This window comes from Sphaeramia orbicularis, chromosome 6 (genome assembly GCF_902148855.1).
Source record: "Sphaeramia orbicularis chromosome 6, fSphaOr1.1, whole genome shotgun sequence".
Taxonomy (NCBI): Eukaryota; Metazoa; Chordata; class Actinopteri; order Kurtiformes; family Apogonidae; genus Sphaeramia; species Sphaeramia orbicularis.
Window position 1 is genome coordinate 1,726,964 of NC_043962.1, and position 22,555 is coordinate 1,749,518.

Below are 22,555 nucleotides of genomic sequence, written 5' to 3' on the forward strand. Positions count from 1 at the left end.
CGACTGTGAACCTCGTGATCGTCACCGTGTTCCGCCCTGATAACAACAACATTCATGTTTAGGAAACTACTCAGAGAGCCCTGACAGCCCGTCGAAGACATCCTGTCTGCCGAAAAACACACACATATCATGACTTTTTGGCTATGAGACATCCAGAGCCATGGCGGGTCGGTACCGGATAGCCGCCCAGTCTTCGCCGCTCCTGGTCGGCTTGTTGCTGTTGCTGTTGTCCGCCCGGAGCGATGGAAGACCGATGGAGAAATGCACCGACGACAAGTCCTGTCAGCCCCCCAAACCCCCGGTGGTCCTCAGTAAGTATCTCCTAAAGTCTTAATCAGTATTTTTACTTTTTTAAAAATGGAAAATAACCGCCACGTCCAAAGCCAGTGGACAGCTAGCATGGACCCAGGCCAGAGTCCGCTTCCATTGGAACACTTTTTACAGGAATTCGCCTCTTGTAAACGTTCCACGAAGCAAAATAAAAAGATTTAAAGCTTTAAAGAATAATACGTTTGTTGTATTCAATTCGGCTGGGAAATAGTCTGAATATGAATGTATTTAATTCTTTTTATTATGGGTTTATTTATTCTTCTGTATAGCACTTCTGTCTTTTTTGTGCAGTTTCTAGGTCTTTAAATCTGTTCTGTATTTTATTCTTCTATTTTGGTTTTAATTATTCTTCTGTACAGCATTTTGGCCCACTGCAGTTGTTTTAAAGTGCTTTACAAATAAAGTTGGATTGGATATGTAACTTTTGTTGGTAAAATACAGTTAAACTCCAAAACGTTTTAACGTCTGAGCCATTTTACATTTTATATACACCAGATAGCAAGTCTGTGTTCTTTAACTCCTTATTAATTTATGGTAGAATCAAAATCATATCATATTTACTACCCAATTACGTTAACATATATAAAAAAGAATAGTAAAACAAGAAAAAAGAAACTCTTTTTACATATAAACTTACACTTACTTTAGCCCTTTGATGTATGAATTATGGGAACTTTAGTCAATATTTTTTTTCCCTGAATGTTTTTATTCATCTTTAGACATGAAAAAAACCCAATGTAACTGAATTTTTTTTTTAATGAACCTATTTTTTATGGAGTTACACAAATGTCCACTTAGCTGGACACTATGTTTTTCATTTCTGAAGCAAAGAAACATGCATTTAAAACACAATATCAAAAATAAAACACTGTGTGAAAACTATGAAATAAAAACATTTTTAATGCAGCTAATGTGATGTTTTCTCACATTTTAACATACTCTAATACTTGTTATTACTCACTTCATGGAGATAATATGCAAAAAAAAAAAAAAAAAAAACAGAAAATTGTTAAATACAGTTTAATAACAACCAGCAGTTGATTTCCACTCAAACATGTCAGTGTAGATCAGGTTTATCAAGAACAGCAGAGTTACAGTAATGGGGCTGATATGGAACTAAAACAACAAAACCCATGAATATATAAGAGAACAGCTGGAGAAGAACTGTCCACTGGAGTGACCACTGGAGTGTCCACTGGAGTGACCACTGTGCATGAAAGGGTTAACTTAACTTCAACTTACATATATACATAAAGGTACAGTGTCAGCTTCTATACAGGTAGAGTCCATAGAAGAGGAAGAAGTGTAATTTACGAGGATTGTATTTGAACTGAATGTCACAAATTCCACAAACACATTCACTTGTAAATTTTCTTCATATTTTTATTATATCTCGACATATTGTGCTCATTAAATCTCAGTCTGACTACTGACTAGACTCAGTTTTGTTGCTGTCTGTATACAGTCCACAGCGTTGCTCAACCATAGCTGTGTGTGTGTGTGTGTGTGTGTGTGTGTGTGTGTGTGTGTGTGTGTTAAGTACTGTTTACTCCCTGATCATATGACTGAGCTGGAACACAGCATGACCCTCCAGAACCAGAGCCAGTCAGGTTCTCAGGCTTCTCGGGGAGTCCCATCCACTTTAATCATAGCGTATTGTGGGACGGCTTTATGTGAACTCCAGTCCAGTAGAACAGCTTTATCTCACACCCATTGTTAGTGTAGATTTGTGTGAATTCAGAGGCTGGGACTATCTACATGAGTGTATGATAAGAGCCGGTGTCGATGACCTTCTGTCTGTTTGGACACGTGTTCCTCTCCACGTGTTCCTATAATTTACTATGACGTCATTTGCATCAGTTATTTGGACTCTAATTACATCTATAAATTATATATCCGGCAATAAGACATCAGTGCCAGGTATGATTATCAGCTCCTGGACTTTTCAAGCTTTTGTTTATTTTTTCTGACAATGAGCCTCTCTATCATTTTCGGTGCACTTATGGGGCTGTGTATCAGCAAGAATCTGGTGATACGATACAAATCACAATACTAGGATCACGATACAATATATCACGATGTATCATGATACTGTTAAAAAGGCAAAAAAAATTTTTGTTTCTTTTTTTTTTTTAAGATTAATTCCTGGAAGAATTGAATTACACCAGAAATATGTACAAATACTAAACACATTTTTATGTAATCAGAACAGGATCTAATGTAATATCACAATTTTTTTCCAATTCTCCTAGTTTCCAAAGGAACTACCATCTGCCTCTCAGACAGTAAAAAGTGCTTTTAGGATGCTTCAAATAACCATTACTTAGTAAAACAGTGTTAAATAATAATAAATAAGATATAAACAATACAGAAAAACAAACAAAAATGAACCTCCGCCATATTTGCATTTGAATAAATACCTAAAAATATCGATACAGTACTTTCTAATATTGATACAGTATTGTGAAATGAAATATTGCAATATATAGCGGAACTGATATTTTCTTACAGCCCTATGCACTAACATGCCTGTTACTCAAATGTTTGATGAAGTTTATTGTAAACTAGGGATGTAACAATTACCAGTACAACGATAAACCACGGTAAAATTGCAGACGGTTAGTAAATTAAATTCTAATTATCATGATAACCGTGTTTGATTACTGCACTTTTCCAGAGAAAACGCTGATGTAAAGATCTGCTTTTATGTCAGATATTTGAGTATAGTTTTAATTTATTACAATTTTCATTTTCTATACCTAATATTTGGAACCAATATTCACTTTTAAAGTCTTTGAAAACGTTCGTTAAGCATCTGTGTGTTATTTATGCAATAAATTATATACATTTTTCAAATTGGATTTTATTTTTTTTTGTGTGTTTTTTGTCCTTTTGTGTTGATATAGTAGGTTAAAGTGGAAAAAAAAATAGACAGTTGATATAGATGAAGTTGTGCTGAAAAAACAGATCCCAAACATGGGTATAGTAAACATTTGTTTATATAGTATATAAAGGCAAAATCAAAAGGACTGAAAAATGGATGAAATAGACTCAGACCACTAAGGGTTAATATTTGAACGTTTCTGACACAGAAAGTGCATTGTACCAATTATTTTAATTGTTTTTTTTGTTTTTTTGTCTTCAAAATACAACTTGGTTAAATTATTTCAGTGTGTGTATTAGTACTTTTTGAACATTTTGAGCACAATTTCAATAATACCGCAATAATACGAGGGCTGTTCAATAAGTTCATGGCCTCACCCAGAAATACTGGTTGTTATAATACAGGATGTTACATTCTTTCGTGATGGGATAGTGATGCTTGAACATCGATGGACCAAGTGCATTGCTGTAAATGGAGATTATGTTGAAAAATAAAATATAAATTATCAGTCTGTGTTGTTCTGTTCTGGGTGAGGCCATGAACTTATTGAACGGCCCTCGTAATGATAACCATGATAATTTTGGTCACAATAACCGTGATATGAAATTTTTATATCATTACATCCCCACTATAAACTCACCTGTTAGCACTTGTGTTCCATTTTGTCCAAATATGGTCACTTCTAGCTGCAGAACATAACAACATGGTAACACAGTAGTCCTCTAAAACAACAGTCCAAAGGTCAGCAGCTCATGTCACAGTCGCTCCATTCACCTCTTGCATACAGATTTGTTTCCTTTTTAAAACCACATGAGTATTATTCTGTTGTGAACATTGCTGCTATTACTCTAGAATGTTAGAAATTACTTCCCAGAAAATCCTAATGATTCATTTGATATTAACCCATGAAGACTGAGTGCTACTTCTGTGTCAGTTCTCAGGGCAGTTCACGTTTATTTGTATAACCCATTTCATGTCCAGGACAATTCAAAGTGCTTTACGGAAAACATAAAAGCATCACAGGAGAGGCATAAAAATACATTTGAGATGAGAGAAAGTTAAAATATAAAAACGTTACAACTAAAATAGACACAAATTGTGATTTTAAAGTTCATTTAAAAGACATTATTTAACAGTTTAGGGGAAAGCTGCAGTAAACAGTAATGTTTTCAGGCCTGATTTAATGAATTTATCTCTTCATTTCACCTTTCTTAAGTGATCTGTCACCATTTATCATAATATTATCACCTGTATGTTACGATTTTTTTTCAATGAAAATCATGTATTTTCCTGTATTTAATTAACTGATCATGTTGAAGAAAAAAAAGAGAAAACTGAAGAAAAACAGACTTTTTCTGCAAATATATCAATAACTGAACGTAAAAACAAATATTCTCCATCCACCGTCACTGATCCAACTCCATAGGTTTGACTGGTGAATCAATGTTGTAGAAGATGAGTGTTTCCATGGTAACTACGGAGCCTCTGAACGTCCAAATGGGTCATATCTGATGACCATGAAAAGATGAAGAACTGTATTTAACACCAATTATTTACATGTATTGATAGGATTAATGGTTCAACAGGTATTAAACTGTTCAGATCAGTAGATGGTTTTGGTCGCTGGTGGCTGTTTGGGTCTTTATGGGTTAATAATAATAATAATATTACTGATACTAATACTATAATACTATGTAACTGATGAACTTTTTAGTCTTCTGTGCCTTTTTAAGGTTCTTTATGGAATATTTACAGGCATTTAGGGGGTTATATTTACAGAATTCTTTAGTGGACCTTACCTTACAATGTGTTGTTTATAAGCGCAGAAGGAGCAGGTCTTCTGTTTCTGTCGTATCCCCAAACGGACATTATCTTGTGTTTTTACAGCAGGTGGCGTCCAGCAATAAGGTGCTTCACTGTCACATGATGTGATTTTACCAAAGTTAAAATTTCCTTCATTAAAAAGCAGAAAACAGGAGAAACCAGGAGAGCGCAGACCTCCGCCAAGGCAGAACTAGATGTCACTGTAGCTGCATTAATGTTGTTTCTTTGCAGTACCGGGGGATCTGGGGAACCAGCTGGAGGCCAAGTTGGACAAGCCCAGTGTGGTCCACTACATCTGCTACAAGAAGACCGAGTCCTTCTTCACCCTGTGGCTCAACCTGGAGCAGCTGGTCCCAGTAGCCATCGACTGCTGGATAGACAACATAAGGTTCACATTCTCCTTTTGTTATTAATATTGGTTATTAGTATTGTGTGTAAGGCTGTGTATCGGCAAGAATCTGGCGATACAATACAAATCACAATACTAGGATCACGATACGATATATCATGATTCTGTTAACAAGGCAATTTTTTGTTTGTTTCTTTTTTTAAATGATTATTTCCTTGAAGAACTGAATCACACCAGAAATCTGCACAAATACTAAACACATTTTTATTTGATCACAACAGGATCTAATGTTATATAACAAAATTTTTCTGTGTTCAAACTGAAATTCTGTTTTACAGACATTCCAGTTTCAGATCCTGTTCAAATGTTTGTATTCTATTAGTTCACAACTAACATCAGAACAGGATTTGAGTTCAATTTCAACGAAGGAACGAACATTATTTAATAAAACAGTGTTAAATAAAAATAAATAAAATGGAAACAAACCAGAAAAACAAAAATGAACCTCCACAATATCTGCATTTGAATAAATACCTAAAAATATGGATACAGTACTTTTTAATATCGATACAGTATTGTGAAATGAAATATCGCGATATATTGCAGAACCGATATTTTCTAACACCCCTATACCTGACGCACACTGCACACAGCGATCCACCAATCACAATCGTTCTTAATCAGTTTGCTGAAGCAGGCCACGCCCCCTGCACATGGACTGAGTAGCTAGTAACAACATTGAAAAATGAGCAACGAAGAAGAAAAAATCACCAAAAACAAAGTCTTGGTGCCGAAAAGAAAAGCAACGTCAGTTATCTGGAGTTATTTCAGCTACAAGAAGGACGAAACTGAAACGTGTTCTGTGTCGACACAACGAGAAGAAACAACTAATTTATTTGACCATTTATGTCGGCTCCACACAGCTGTTATATCCCCCTGGGTATTTTTTCATATCGCAGGGTTAAAACAAAATCACAATGTCTTTTTTTTTTTCCAATATCATGCAGCGCCGCTTTGCGTTGAAAGACTGGGACAAAAACATTTATTTCTGATGATCAGCTGCAGGAATCCTGTGTGTTTTTAGCTGCGGAAGTGAGCCACAGGTTAAAGTCGGAACAATCCTACTGTGGGCTGAAATTCCCGGAGGCTTTGTCAATAAAAAGGGGAATGGGCTGATGCATTCACTGACCCGTCTGACTTACTGTGACTGTTATCAGCTTTCACCAAATAAACTCAACCCTTGAACCCTCTATTTGTCAACAAGCTCTAAATTAAAAGAAAAGATCAGATAAAACAGGGTTTCTGAGGGTCTTTAAAAGTGATTAAATAGATTTTGTGAAAATTAAGGCCTTAAATGACATTAAAAAGCATTAAATTCAATGTCTAGAGCAAGGTTCTAATAGTTTTGGATTTTTCATTCAAGTTTAGTTTTATTTAGTTTCATCACAATTAATGCTATATTTTCATGTCACAAATGGACAAGTTCTATTTGAACTGAATTGAGCTGAAAAACAAATCTTCTATTCTTTTGGATTCCCCAGTTTTTCTTCCCAGATTCTCTCCTCCATATCACATGTTTTATTTGTACAGGTTCAGTCTGGAGTATGGTGCTGATCCATCCTGCTTCTGTTCCACCAATACATACATGAAGAATGGCACACAGCACTGTTTACATCAACACTTTTACAATAAGAAGCATTTTTAGACACAAAGAACAATTCTATATTGTTCTTTCCTCTTTAGTCTGATGCTAAACTATCCAATAAATAATAGTGCTCCTAGTTTTTGCACAGGGATCATTAGTGTAAACGCTGACATGGCTGCAGAGCATCAGTATGATGGGATCCACAACAACCATGTCACATCTGTCCACTGACACATTTAGTGTTTTTGTGTCAGCTGGGATTGTTTTAGATCCACAATACCAACATTTATGAAGAAGAGCACAATTAGCAATAGTAAGTCTATAAGTTTATTCCTAATAAAGTACTGGGACTGACCAGAGCATCATGGGTAATGTCACGTCCGTCCACCAGCAAAAGTTTTCACATACACGTGCTATTCCAAATCCAATATTTATGAAAATAGAGCTTCCACTGTCAGAGAATATCAGTAGTCTGTGCACAAATGGATTAGCATTATTTACACACACTTCTATGCATTTATGACAACTGTTTTTTTGTTTGACAAAAATGGCCACTCATTTGACCCCCTAAGGAAATTTTAGCCAATATCTAAAACTATATCTGCAGTTGGACATGGGCATTAAATGTGTTTAAAGTCTATTGACGCTTCAGCACACTTTGGTATTTTTGGTCTTCCAGAAAAGTATACCTGATACTCTACTACAGAATTGAAAGTAACAGCTTTTACTTCTGTAATCGCTCAACACCACCTCCTTCTTAACTGGAAATCCACAACAGCCCATTCCAGCACACGATGGATTAATGAGGTCATGTCCCTTTCAAAAGCAGAGATAATTAGATATTCAAAACGGGGAAACTTGAACCACTTCTACAATAATTGACAACAGTTTATGGATTTATTTGAGACCATGTAATTCCCTTCCCTTTTTATTTATTTATTTGTTTTTATTTTATTTTTTTTTCTTATGTGTATGTGACCAGTTGAATTATTTTATACAGACTATGCCTTAGTATTCTTTTCATGGTATTGTGTCATGGAAGTTTCTAGCACTTTGATGTAACGATTACCGGTATAACGATAAACTGCGGTAAAATTGCAGACGGTTAGTATTAACGTTTAAATTCTAATTCTCATGATAACCGTGATAAGCTGTGCTGAAAAAACAGATCCCAAACATGGGTATAGTAAACTTTTGTTTCTATAGTATATAAAGGCCAAATCAAAAGGACTGAAAAACGAACAAAATAGACTCAGACCACTAAGGGTTAATATTGGAATGTTTCTGCAACAGAAGGGACATTGTGCCAATTATTTTATTTATTTTGGGGTTTTTTTTTTTCAAAATACAACTTGGTTAAATTATTTCAGTGTGTGTATTAGTACTTTTTGAACGTTTTGAGCACAATTTCAACAATACCACAATAATAATAATAATTGTGATAATTTTGGTCACAATAACTGTGATATGAAATTTTAATATTGTTCATATCGCAACACATGACACGAGAAGTCATTTCATAAACATGAACATAAATATGGTGAAAATTTACAGATATATTCATTATTATTCTATCTTACCCTCTATCTCCTACTAAATTAAAAAATGATGTGGTTTCCTGGTGTGTCCACACATACACACACGTTTCTTTTTCTTCTCTTGTTGTAACGTCTGTCAACATCCAGTTTTTAATTCACCTCGCTCTAGTTGCAAAAAAAAGGTCTTTCCATTGCAGTTTTGCGTGATATACCATTTGCTCTACGTCTGAAAAACCACCTCTTGCCAGCGCAAAAACTTTTAATCGAAAAATGACACTTTTGACGAAATTGTTTTTCCATTAGGTAAATTTTTATGTACAAGTTATATTCGAGCAATTTGAGGGACAATGGAAAAGAGACTCCTGTTATTTGTTCTTAAAAATATGCAAATCTAAATCTAATGGTGTATACAAACATGGTTAATGTTGACATCAGTGTGCCCTGGTATATGGAAGCACCTTTGTTTCTCTTGTATACACTTCAATAAAAAAATAATATGAAACAAAAAAAAAAAGTTTAAAGTGGCATTAAAAAGAGCATTAAAAAGTGTTAAATTAGATTTGCTGATACCTGCAGAAACCCTGTAGTAACCCTTATGTCTTCATCATCTGCCCACTAACGACGTGTGTGTTGGTCTGTTTTATGCATTTTGTCCTTTTAATTTTCCATATTTACCGTTCTGAAACAAACTGTTAATGTGCAAATTGTAGAAAAGGGATCTAGAAGAATTAAAGGATACAGACCACTCCTACTAACACTTATTACTAACATGTGCAGGTGTTGGAAAATGACAAACTAACCATGTTCTGTCAGGCCACTATGAGAATCAGAATAATTCGGTATGGTGCTGAAAATGTATAAAAACAGAAAGCAGTGATTTCTAATTTTACTTTGACACTGTGAACACTATATATTTAATGTTTGGGTGGCAGCAGAATATTGTCTGTAACTAAAAACAAGTTAAAGTAAATTCAGAAGTTTCTGTTTTCTGTTTTTTTTATGATTTTTCAATGCTTTTCTGTAGTATTTTAACCATGATTAGTGACCGTTTTAACAGGTTTATCTACAGGAATTCTGTCTTACACGTAGAAGTAAATAAATAAATGTTCTTTTCTTATGTTAGCTATTGCTCATGACATGTAAGTGGTCAGATAGAGCCGTGAACAGGATATTGTTTGAGATAACGAAGTGGTTACAACACATATCAAACAAAAAATACTTCAAATGTAAGAATGTTAATATTGGTTCTGATAATCGCTCATGTCCAATAACGGATCTGTCCTCTGACCAAACGTTTATTTTGTGTTTGAATTAATAGAACCCAATGCACATTATAATATTATAAGACTTAGGTGTAACCTGCAATAATGATATGGTTTTTGCATGAACAAACAATCCTATAAATGTTCACTTCCCTTTTAACAACTTAAGTGGTATTTTTAAAAACGCACAATTGAGGAAGTTTTCTTAAAAACCCAAAATAGTGGTGTTTAATAGGTTGGATAAACTGGGAAATGGATCTTCTGCCTTTTTAGACGTGTCATAAATGTAATGTGTCATCAGGGTGTAAATGAACGACCACAAAAAGCCACTTTACACAGTGACAAGTAACATGTAAATTAAGATAATCAGAAATAATTAATATTCCAAAAACAGGATGTAAAAATCTCATCTCAAATGTCACAGAGTTACTGATGCTTTGACACTTATTTATAGGGATGTAACAATTACCGGTATAGTGATAAGCTGCGGTAAAATTTCCTACCGTTTAAATTCTAATTATCATGACAACCGTGTTCGATTACCGCACTTTGAAAATCACAGTGATACTGCTCATTTCCTGGAGAAGCAGATCACCCTAAACATGTTTTAAAATCCTCATTCTTTCAGCATATTTACATTCATTGTTCATTAAACACTTCAGGAAAATATGATTGTGTTTCACCTTCTGTTTGTGCGTACAGTGGTGTATATGTGTGACACTGTGAATGATGTGATTTGGAAAATGGTCAAACCAGCTCCACTGTGACCTGTCCAACTACTTTTTTCCCACTCAAAAAACCACTCAGGAATCAATAGGAGACTTGTTAAGGAATTGGATTAAAAACAGAATCCACAATAGCAGTGATATTGATCGAATCCTATCAGTTCCACCCCTAGTGCAGGAATCTCCTATGGCCATAAGGTGCCATCTTTAATGCACATTTGTATGTTTGATGTTTATATGTTAATATTTTAATGTTTCTGCAACAGAAAGTATATTGTGTGTGTTATTTATTTGTTTTGTTTTTTTCAAAATACAACTTGGTTACATTATTTCAGTGTGTGTATAAGTAGTTTTTGAACATTTTGAGCACAATTTCAACAATACCACGATAATAATGATAACCGTGATAATTTTGGTCACAATAACCATGATGGGAAATTTTCGTATCGTTACATCCCTATTAGTTTGTTTTATGCATTTTGTCTCTTTCATTTTCCATATTTACCGTTCTGAAACAAACAGTTAATGAGCAAATTGTACAAAAGGGATATAGAAGAATTAAAGGATAGGGATCATTACTACTAACATGTGCAGGTGTTGGAAAATGACAAACTAACCATGTTCTGTCAGGCAACTATAAGAAGCAGAATAAGTTGGTATTGTGCTGAAACAGAAAGCAGTAAAGCAATAAAAATTTGAATAAAAAAAAAATAAATAAATGAAAAGAATATGATGTAATGCCAATCTTTACCTGTTTCTATGTGTGTGTGTGCGTGTGTGTGTGTGTGTGTGTGTGTGTGTTCAGGCTTATCTACAACAGGACCACACACACCACCTCGTCCCCCCCCGGTGTTGACATCCGTGTCCCGGGGTTCGGAGACACATATTCGCTGGAGTTTCTGGACCCCAGCAAACGCAGCGTGGGTGAGTGGACCCGGCCTGAAAACACCCCAGTAACCTTTGACTGTTGTGTCCAGTGACAAAACAGTGAATAATGTTCATTTGGGTTTGATTTTGTGCCCGTGTCCATGTCCTAGGCATGTATTTCTTTACTATCGTGCAGCAGCTGGTGGAGTGGGGTTACACCAGAGGAGACGATGTCAGAGGAGCGCCGTACGACTGGAGGAAAGCCCCCAGTAAGTATTCAACCAGGGCTGTCAAACTCATTTTAGTTCAGTTCCACATCCAGCCTAATATGATATAAAAGTGGGCCGGACCAGGAAGATAATATAAATAATAGGATCAGAACTTTTGAGTGAAAAAAGTAAATTCCGTAATGAAAATGTTTACATCTATGAATTGTACTCAAACATAACATGAACAAATATGAACAACCTGAAAATTCTTTAGTAATATAGTGCAGTGTTAACAATATGAGGCCTTAGTTTCTCATTTATACATGTGAATCACAATTTAGAGATCACAGTGGATCTACAAATACACAAAACATTAAACAACAGGGAGAATATTATTAAAATTCCACATACTTCTCTTCAGACATTTCAGATATTCACATTTTTTGTAAAAGGCTAGTCTGTAAATGTAAACATTTTTGTGTAATTTTACTTTTTTTTACACTAAAACAAAGAGACAAATGTACAGTTTTCATTATTTATAGGTTATTTTGATAGTATTTTACTGGTCTGATCCACTTTAGACTGAAATAACCTAAAATGATTTGAACATCCATGATTGTTAATATTTTCAGTGTCATTTTTGCATTTCACAAATTCATCCCAGGGGCCGGACTGAACCCTTTGGCGGGCTGAATTTGGCCCCCGGGACGCATGTTTAACACCTGTGTCCTAAATGGTCTATAAAGCATTGGAAATTGTACTTTTTGGGGGTTCCAGTGGCTACTTCTGGTCATGGTCTGTAGTTTTTAGGTTAAAACAACTGTTTGCCTGTCTTTAAATCATGTCAAAAACGCATTTTCTCGTTGGCTTTTAATCAATGAGTGGGATGTTTGCACATCAAGCAGTTTAACCTGGAAGGATTATTATTATTATTATTATTATTATTAGTATTATTATTATTATTATTGTTGTTGTTGTTGTTATTACTATTATTATTATTAGTAGTAGTAGTACTATTATTATTGTTATTATTATTATTATTATTATTATTGTTGTTGTTGTTGTTGTTGTTGTTATTACTATTACTATTATTATTATTAGTAGTAGTAGTAGTACTATTATTATTGTTATTAGTATTATTATTATTGTTGTTGTTGTTGTTATTACTATTACTATTATTATTAGTAGTAGTAGTACTATTATTATTGTTATTATTATTATTACTACTATTATTATCGTTATTACTATTATTAGTAGTAGTAGTAGGTGTAAATGGTAAACACCAGTCTGCTCCTTCCTTTGGATCTTTCAGATTAGAAGGTAAACGTGGGGTAAATTCCTAGAAGATCCCCAGCCTCACCGTGGACTTTCAGGGAAATTCATAACAGGTCTGTCAGAGGAAGGTTGTCGACTCATTTTGTCTTTCGATCTGTCCTGTTCTTCCAGATGAGAATAAGGAGTACTTCCTGGCGCTGCAGCACATGATTGAGGAGATGGCAGAGAAGGCGGGGGGGCCCGTGGTGCTGATCGCTCACAGTATGGGTAACATGTACACGCTGTACTTCCTCAACCAGCAGCCACAGGCCTGGAAAGACAAGTACGTCAAAGCCTTCATCTCTCTGGGACCGCCGTGGGCCGGAGTGGCCAAGACCCTCCGAGTCGTCACCTCCGGTAAGACACCAGTTATTTGACTGACAAAACCACAAATATCTGAACAGTGTTTCAGCAGTTCACCATGCAATGACTATAATAACTATAATTTATATAACTAATAATAAATAAATAAACAAATAAACATATCATAACTATAATAGTGCAGTGACTGTTAGGGCTGTAAGAAAATATCAGTTCTGCAATATATCGCAATATTTCATTTCACAATACTGTATCGATATTAAAAAGTACTGTATCGACATTTTTAGGTATTTATTCAAATGCAGATATTGTGGAGGTTCATTTTTGTTTTTCTTTATTGTTTATATTTTATTTATTATTTAACACTCTTATCAAAAAATGTTAGTTCCTTTGTTGGGACAAAAATAATGTTCTGATGTTATTTATGAACTAATAGAATATGAATATTTGAACAGGATCTTAAACTGTCATGTCTGTAAAACACAATTTAAGCTCAAAAATGTTGCGCTTAATTTATGTTTTCCGGGCTAACGATCGATCCAGCTGCTGGAGAAGGAAATAGAGCTGCTGCACATAAGCTTGGCATCAATGATAAGGCTAATGACCTTCATTTTGCCTTCTGTTTATGTAATTATACTTTCCTGAACAAAAGAAAAAAAGAAAAGTATAATTGGCATCAATGAATCGATGGTGAGATGTTGGAGACGGGGTGGGTGTGGCTTATAGTCAGGTGTGGCCAATAGTCCGAAAAGTACAGTAAACCAAATAATCATAATATAATAAGGAATTTTGAAGTTAATCATTCACAAAAATGAAAAACAAATGTTCATGGTCATAACAAACTGACTGGAGGTATCTGGTAATGTTTATCACATGTTCACTGTGGTGGCTGATTGTTTATGTTCGATAATTCTTCAGTGGTAATACATTGTAGGTTATACTGAACACAAATCACACTGGTAAACAAACTTTTGGAAATTGTCAGCTTCTGAGATAAAATTGGCTAAATCATACTTAGATAAGACAAACTGGAAAACAAATGATAAAACTGATGATCGGCTAATGTTTACAAGATATTTAATGACACAGTTTTACTCTGCTTATACATGTGCATGAATCTTGCGTTTGACAGAATCCTTCTATCTGATTTGTCCAAGTGCAAGGATTAAACAAAAGAAGTGTCATGACTGACTGGAACTAAATGTACAGGGTTATTCCAAAAGAATGAACCGATTTCATTACGCAATATTTTAATAAGGAAAAGCAACTCCAGCCAAGTCACAAGTATTTGACTCACTATCTACTTTTATTTCCTGTTTTACAAGTGTTCAGTGTGTCCACCACCTGCAGCACAGACAATAACAATGCCATAAGAGGATTCCTCCCAGACACGATCAGCAGATCACCATCCACTGAGCTGATCGCTGCTGTTATTCGATGTTTAAGGTCATCGAGGTTAGCCGTTCAAAACTTAGAAAACTCCTCTTTCAAATGGTCACTGACTCATTCCATGACGATTAGGGCTGTGTATCAGCAAGAATCTGGCGATACGATACAAATCCCAATACTAGGATCATGATATGATATATCACAATATATCATGATACTGTTTAAAAGGCAATTTTTTGTTTGTTTCTGTTTTTTTTTAAATGATTATTTCCTTGAAGAATTGAATTACACCAGAAATATGTACAAATAATCAACACATGTTTATTTGATCCCAACAGGATCTAATGTTATATCCCAAAATGTTCCTGTGTTCAAACTGAAATTCTGTTTTACAGACATTCCAGTTTCAGATCCTGTTCAAATGTTCAGATTCTATTAGTTCACAACTAACATCAGAACAGGATTTGAGTTCAATCCCAACAAAGGAACAAACATTATTGAATAAAAGAGTGTTAAATAAGAATAAATAAAATGGAAACAAAAAAGAAAAACAAAAAAACAAAAGTGAACCTCCACAATATCTGCATTTGAATAAATACCTAACAATGTCGATACAGTATTTTTAAATATCAATACAGTATTGTGAAATGAAATATTGCGATATATTGTAGAACCGATATTTTCTAACACCCCTAATGACAGTGCTTGAGAACTGAAGCAATGCGTCATGGAATTGGTTCATTCTTTTTGACTAACCCTGTATTTAGGAAAATACAAACTGGAACGTCCCTTAAAACATCAGTTCTTCAGCCTGTACATGACGCTGTTTGGTTTGTCTCTTGTCTCTTATCTGTTGTTGACACAGTTTGGTTCCATCTCTGGTTCTTCAGGTCAAAAATATGAGACAGTTTAATCAAAGTATCACACACACTGATAATGATAAAAGCTGCTCTCTATGATTTGGATCAGCGCTCGTGGAGGCTTATGAACTGGAACAGAGTGTATAATATGTCACAGTGGGCATGTTCCGTCCAAACATTAGCATAGATGAATATATTTGGAGTTAGAGCTCCACAATACAACATTTGTTTGTTGTTTTGGCCACGCCCTCCCTGATGCTTTTTGTTACTTAGTGATGGTAAACCTATAAAATACCATTTTTGGACTGTATAGTAGTTGCACAGCCTTTTATTGGAAGCTGGAAGGAGGAGGGGAGCCATTTTATGTTATGCTCTGGTTCCCGTAACACTTTGCATTAGAGCTGCACAATATATCGTTTGAGCATCGTCATCGTGATGTACGTGTGGCCAATAGTCACATCGCAGGTCCTGCAATGTAGGAGGAAGATGAACTCAGTGTGTTCTCATCTAAATTCAGCCTGGGTTTGTGACAGACACTGCACACAGCCATCCACCAATCACAAATGTTCTTACTCAGTTTGGAGTTGGTCGCTGGTAACAACGCTGAAAAATGAACAACGAACAAGACACAATAACCGAAAAAGCAAACTAGGTGCCATAAATGAAAAGCAACGTCAGTTATCTGGAATTATTTCGGCTTATATTATGTTAAATTATTTGATGATGAGAATGGGGGTGAGATTAAATAAGTTTTTCTTCTTCCCGCTCCTTTTCGAGTCTAAATGAATGATTTTGGAATTTTTGAACTTGCATGTACCAAAATCATTAATTTTGCTCAATTTTTGTTCAGTTTTGTTCATTTTTTTCATTATTTTGTTGATTTCTGTTCAGTTTTGTTCATTTTTTTTTTTCTTTATTTTGCTCGATTTTCGTTTGTTTTCTTTCATTCAAATTCCTTCTTAATTTATTCCGTCTATAACTCGTTCCGTCTCCACATTTGCTCATATCAGGTCCAGACTTCAGACCAACATTTCTCCAGTATTTCTCCATAATTGTTTGTTGTCATCAGCGGTTGTAGTCCAGACTGTAAATATGTCCAGACTTGGAGCCCATTACCTAAAATGTTCAGTTGTCGGTTGAATGGGACAGAGCAGCACAGCCGACAACCTGGAGGGGGCGGGGCCTGAAGTGTCTCCTGTGCATTTAAAGGGCCAGCGCTCCAAACCACCTTTCTGGTGTCATTACTCAGAAATAGGGTTGAAGATGGACCTGTGGAGTTGAATGAATGAAGAATTCAGAGCCAAGCAGAGCATTTACAGTTTATGGAGACCACTGGGAAACGAGGGAAAAGGAAGAATTTCATTTAAAAAAAGAAAAATATCACTCCTTTGTGGGTCAACATGTTGTTCTGTGCACAGACATATGACATCTGGGGATGATATAGCCTGCATTTCTTACATCTGTTGTCTGATGGGGTCAGTGTTCAAAAACGGCTGTGAAGAAGAAGATAAAAACCTCATTGCAAAATTTAACAGCTTCTCCCAAACACAGGAAATAGTCTGTGACTAAAGCCTGCTAATGCTAACTGCATGTGCTTTAAATACCTTGGCTTATTTAACCTTTGCTCTATGAGGATGCAATGGATGTGGTTATAAATTATGTGACTGGAAAAGCTCGTTTCAAACCGAGCTGCCTTCTTCCTCCTCTACACGATTACTTCATCACTGGTAAAAGCTGCAGTTGCATCAAATCCTGTGTTGGTGCATGTTGTACTGCTCAGAATTACACTGAAGACAGACTTTATTGATCCACAAGGGAAATTACTTGGTCACAATAGTTCAGTTGCATACAAAAACACTAGCAAAAAAAGAGGAAAGTAAGTGTGAAAAGATAAAAGCAATAAATAATATAAATAGAATATACTAATAAAGCAAAAAAAAAAAAGTGCGTATGTACAAATGTTGTATTTTAACCCATAAAGACCCAAACATCCAACATCGACCAAAAACATCCACTGATCTAAACTGTTTAATTCCTGTTGATCCACTAATCCTATCAATACATGTAAATAATTGGTGTAAAATACAGTTATTCATCTTTTCATGGTCATCAAATATGACCATATATGGACATTCAGAGGCTCTGTAGTTACCGTGGAAACACCATCATCTTCTACAACATCGATTCACTAGTAAAACCCATGGAGTTGGATCAATGACAGTGGAGAAAATGAACAAAAATGAATAATAATTTTAAAAAATTATTTTTTTTTATATTATGTTATTAATTTTTATAGTATTAATATAATACTACAGTATAATACAGTTTAATAATGCAGTATACTACAGTATACTACAGTATACTACAGTTTAATACTGCAGTAGAATACAGTAGAATATTACAGTAGAATGTGTGTTTGTGTGTCATGGGTTCCGTTTGTTTCCCTTTCGTCAGAACTGTGTGTTTTCTTCATAAATGCTGCTGTGAAACTCTCCTCTGGTTTTGGGTCTCCATCTGCTTTCATTTCTGTCTCTGTTGGTCTTTTCTGTTCCTCTAGGTGATAATAACCGCATCCCCGTCATCAGTCCGTTGAAAATCCGCTCGCAGCAGCGCTCGGCCGTCTCCACCTCCTGGCTCCTCCCCTACGTCCACACCTGGCCCAAAGATAAGGTCAGTGAGTGCATTTGCTCTGTGTTTATTGTGTCTTTGGCCTTTCAGAATGTTCTAGTGTAACTCCGCCCCCCTGTCTGAGCCTGACTCCGCCTACTGGATGTGAGTGACAGGAGGCGTTCAGGGGAGCTGAGAACTGATGCATATCATTATTAGTCTCATAGAAGAACTGCATTGAAGTCATATTTATTTATGGCCAAATTGTGACTTTTTCCTCAGAATTTGGATTTTTTTTTTCTCAGAATGATAATAAAAAATATATATATTAGACCTTAATTTTATTTTTTTTTTCCAGTGTCTGTAATCCTCTTCTGTAAATAATGGCCGTCCTACAAAAATAATTAGAAGTTTAAATTCGTCAAGTATTTTCACTACTTTATTTATTTATTTAGTTATTATTTTATTGGTTTATTTAATAGGGACCATGCACTTTTTTTTTTAACTCTATGTACGAAAGTTTTTTTGTTTTTTTTTACATATTCAAAAACAAAAAACAAAACCAACAGGTCATGAGGTGAAGGGATTCCAAAGCTCACATTTCTTAGACCAGGGCTGTCAAACTCATTTTAGTTCAGTTCCACATTCAGCCTAATATGAAATAAAGTGGGCCGGACCAGTAAAATAATATAAATAATAGGATAAGAACTTATAAATGATATCAACTCCAAAGTTTTCTCTATGTTTTTGAGTGAAAAAGTAAAATTCCTTTATTAAAATGTTTACATCTACCAACCGTACTTGAATGTAACATGCACAAATATGAACAACCTGAAAATTTTAAAGAAAAATAAGTGTAATTTGAACATTACACCTTAGTTTATCATTTATACGTGTGCTTCACAACTTACAGATTAGTGGATCTACAAATACACCAAACATTTGATAATAGGCAGAATATTGTTAAAATACTACATACTTCTCTGAAGACATTTCAGGTTGTTCATATTTTTTGTGAAAAGCCAGTTAGTAAATGTAAACATTTTTGTGTAATTTTACATTTTTGACACTAAAAGAAAAAGAAGAAATGAGCTTTTTACCTTACCGGCCGATAGGCTGTAAGCTATTGTCGTCATGTGGCCTCCGGCGGCGGCGGCTGTCGTCTGTTACAAAAATTTCAATCGTTTTCTTCTCTGAAGCTACAATTCCGATTGAGTTCAAACTTGGTGCCACTTTGAAAAATTTCCCCATTATAAGAGATAGGAAGTGCTGGTAAGCTACAGGGCCATTGGTCCTTTTTTTCATTATTTATAGGTTATTATGATAGTATTTTACTGGTCTGACCCACTTTAGATTGAACATCCTTGATTGTTCATATCTTCAGTGTAATTTTTACATTTCATAAATTCATTCCAGGGGCCAGTTTTGGCCCCCGGGCCGCATGTTTGACACATGTGGCTTGGACAAACAACAGTTTTTACACTGAATGGTTTACTAGTTTGTCTCAACAAGGACCATGTACATTTATGAACATTTCTGTATAAAAAATACACCGATGTAAATATGCCAGAATTAGTAAAAAATAACTCCTTGTCATGTGCAGTTCTTAGGCAGGTGACAGAAAACAAAACATAAAACAGCCAACATTAATACATCACTCGTTCCTATTAATTAAAAAAAAAGTTTAATTACAAATAATGATGACATAGGCATCATCAAAACAAACAAACAAAAAACAAATAGACATAGTATGATCTGGATTACTTTATGTGAACTTGCTAAATACTTAATTTGGACCCAAACTAATAAACACTAATTCTTTGAGGTTCTGTAAAAGTGAAATTTCTGTGCCTGTTTTTCTGGTGACGCTGAGTCGAGCGATCCGAGGGCCTCAGTTCCTCATGGGAAGATGAACGTGGTTTCAGTTTGTGTGTTTCCATAAACGTATTTAAACCACATTTTAAACAGAGCGTCAGAAAATAAGTCAAATGGTTTTGTCTTTCCTCACAAGAGTAAATGCACGTAGAGGAAAGAACAACACACTAAATAAACTCTGAGGTGATGAACTTTTAACTCATGTGACTGAGCAGATATTTTTCTGTCTCAGATATTTAAGAATGAAAACGTGACTGTCTGTGAAAAACCCATCAGAGCATGTTTAGATGTCAGACCACAGAACAGATGTTCTGCTTCTTCTACTCAGTTTATTAGAGCGCCACCTGCTGCTGACTCAACTCGGCTTAATTATTTCCTCCAAAGCAGTTTATGGAAAACCATATTTGCATTTTGTTTTTACGACTTTTCAAATGTTGACTCAAAGGTTGCTCCCACTTTTCCTGTCTGCCATATTGTAATTCTACTCCTTCTGTAAACATGTACTTTGTAGCTTTGTTCTTCTTCCTACTCCTTTTCCTGCAAAACTCAGACTTTCACATACATGAAGATAGATTCGGTTCATTTAAATGTGATTTTGTTTTTGTCTTATTTTGCTTTGTTTTGTTTTATTTTGTTTCTTGGCATGTTCGAAATAAATAAACAAATAAATAAAATAAATGTATGTAGCCTATAGAATTGTATGACTTTTTACTGTTGTATGGAGAGAAACCTGTTTCTTTATTCATCAATTAAAAAGAATGGATTTGTAACAAAAAAGAGATTTGAGAGGAAGGGTACTAACAGTACTAACAATACTAGTACTACCAGTACTAACAGTACTAACAGTACTAACAATACTAGTACTAACAGTACTAACAGTACTAACAGTACTAACAATACTAGTACTAACAGTACTAAGAGTACTAACAGTACTAACAATACTAGTACTACCAGTACTAACAGTACTAACAGTACTAACAATACTAGTACTACCAGTGGATGTACTACTACTACAAATACTAGTACTAACAGTGGATGTACTACTACTACAAATACTAGTGCTAACAGTGGATATACTACTACTACAAATACTAGTACTACCAGTGGATGTACTACTACTACAAATACTAGTACTAACAGTGGATGTACTACTACTACAAATACTAGCACTAACAGTGGATGTACTACTACTACAAATACTAGTACTACCAGTGGATGTACTACTACTACAAATACTAGTACTAACAGTGGATGTACTACTACTACACATACATTGGATTTGATGATCCACATCTCAGACCAGAAAAGGCCTAAAACTGTACATAAATCCTCCGATAAAACCAGATCAAGTTTGTAATAATCTTTTTTTGTGTGTTTTGGATCCACTGAACCTCAGGTCCTGGTCCAGACGCCCAACTTCAACTACACGGTGCTGGACTACAAGCGCTTCTACTCGGACATCGGCTTCGAGGACGGCTGGTTGATGCGTCAGGACACGGAGTCGCTGGTGTTCGACCTGACCCCCCCCGGCGTCACCGTCCACTGCCTGTACGGCACCGGCGTCCCCACCTCAGAGGCCTTCCAGTATTCCAACAAGTTCCCCGACGTCGAGCCCACCGTGGTGCTGGGAGACGGCGACGGGACGGTGAACCTGCTGAGCGCCGTGCAGTGCAAGCGCTGGGCGGGCAAACAGAAACAGCCCGTGACGCTAACGGAGCTTCCCGGGAACGAACACGTGGCCATGTTGGCCAACTTTACGACTGTGGCGTACATCAAGAGCGTGCTGTTCTCACCGTGACCCGGACAGATTCTGACCGAGACGACTTTACACTCATACAGAGCCATACGGTGACACAGAAGCACCTCATCTGGTCTGAGACACAAAGGATTGGGTTGAATTTTAGAGCGAAAATTACCAAAATCTAAAGTTCAGAATTCATTTTATAATTGTGATTCTAAATGTTAACGTCAGGTTGTTTACTGTCGAGTGAGTTGAAATACAGTTTTATATTAGATTTCAAAGAACCCTGCGATTTTTGTCTAAATCCACATGTGCTCTGATGAAGGATGTGTCATGTGCAGTTTGTGCCACTTATTATTATTATTATTATTATTATTATTATTGATAATAATCAAACGCAGATCTTTTTTATTGATGTCATGAGAGATTTTGAAGCTCCTTTAACCGTAGAGTTACATCAGGAATAAATGATGAAGCACATGTAATATTTGTATTTGTATCAGTGCCACAGGTCACATGTTTTAGTACTTTTATACACAGTTTGACCCAAATGTAGAAACTAAAACTAACCAGTGTTCAGAGAACGCAAACCTCTGCCAAACACCCTGAACGCTGTGCATGTGTGGATCGACTATTTCTGTTTCAATCCAACAGTTTCCAGGTTGTTCCATACAGCAGAAACAGTTGAAGCTTGGTCCCAGTCATGTGTCTGTCCAATTAGATTCAATTCACATCAATATTAGTTGAGTTCTAATTTTAAATGTGTGGGAAATGGGATTTTCAGTGTTCAGTGTAAATGTCCACAGAGTCCACAT

General features: G+C 35.5%; 1 protein-coding gene across 1 annotated transcript; it reads left to right on the forward strand.

The window, feature by feature from the left end:
• LOC115420535 (group XV phospholipase A2-like) lies at positions 1-22,306 on the forward strand. The gene is made up of 7 exons (XM_030135853.1): positions 1-311; positions 5,270-5,426; positions 11,363-11,481; positions 11,595-11,693; positions 13,080-13,304; positions 18,075-18,187; positions 21,396-22,306. The coding sequence occupies exons 1-7, from the start codon at positions 161-163 to the stop codon at positions 21,795-21,797; spliced, it is 1,266 nt and encodes a 421-aa protein (XP_029991713.1). The 5' UTR covers positions 1-160; the 3' UTR covers positions 21,798-22,306.
• The last annotated feature ends 249 nt before the right edge of the window (positions 22,307-22,555 follow it).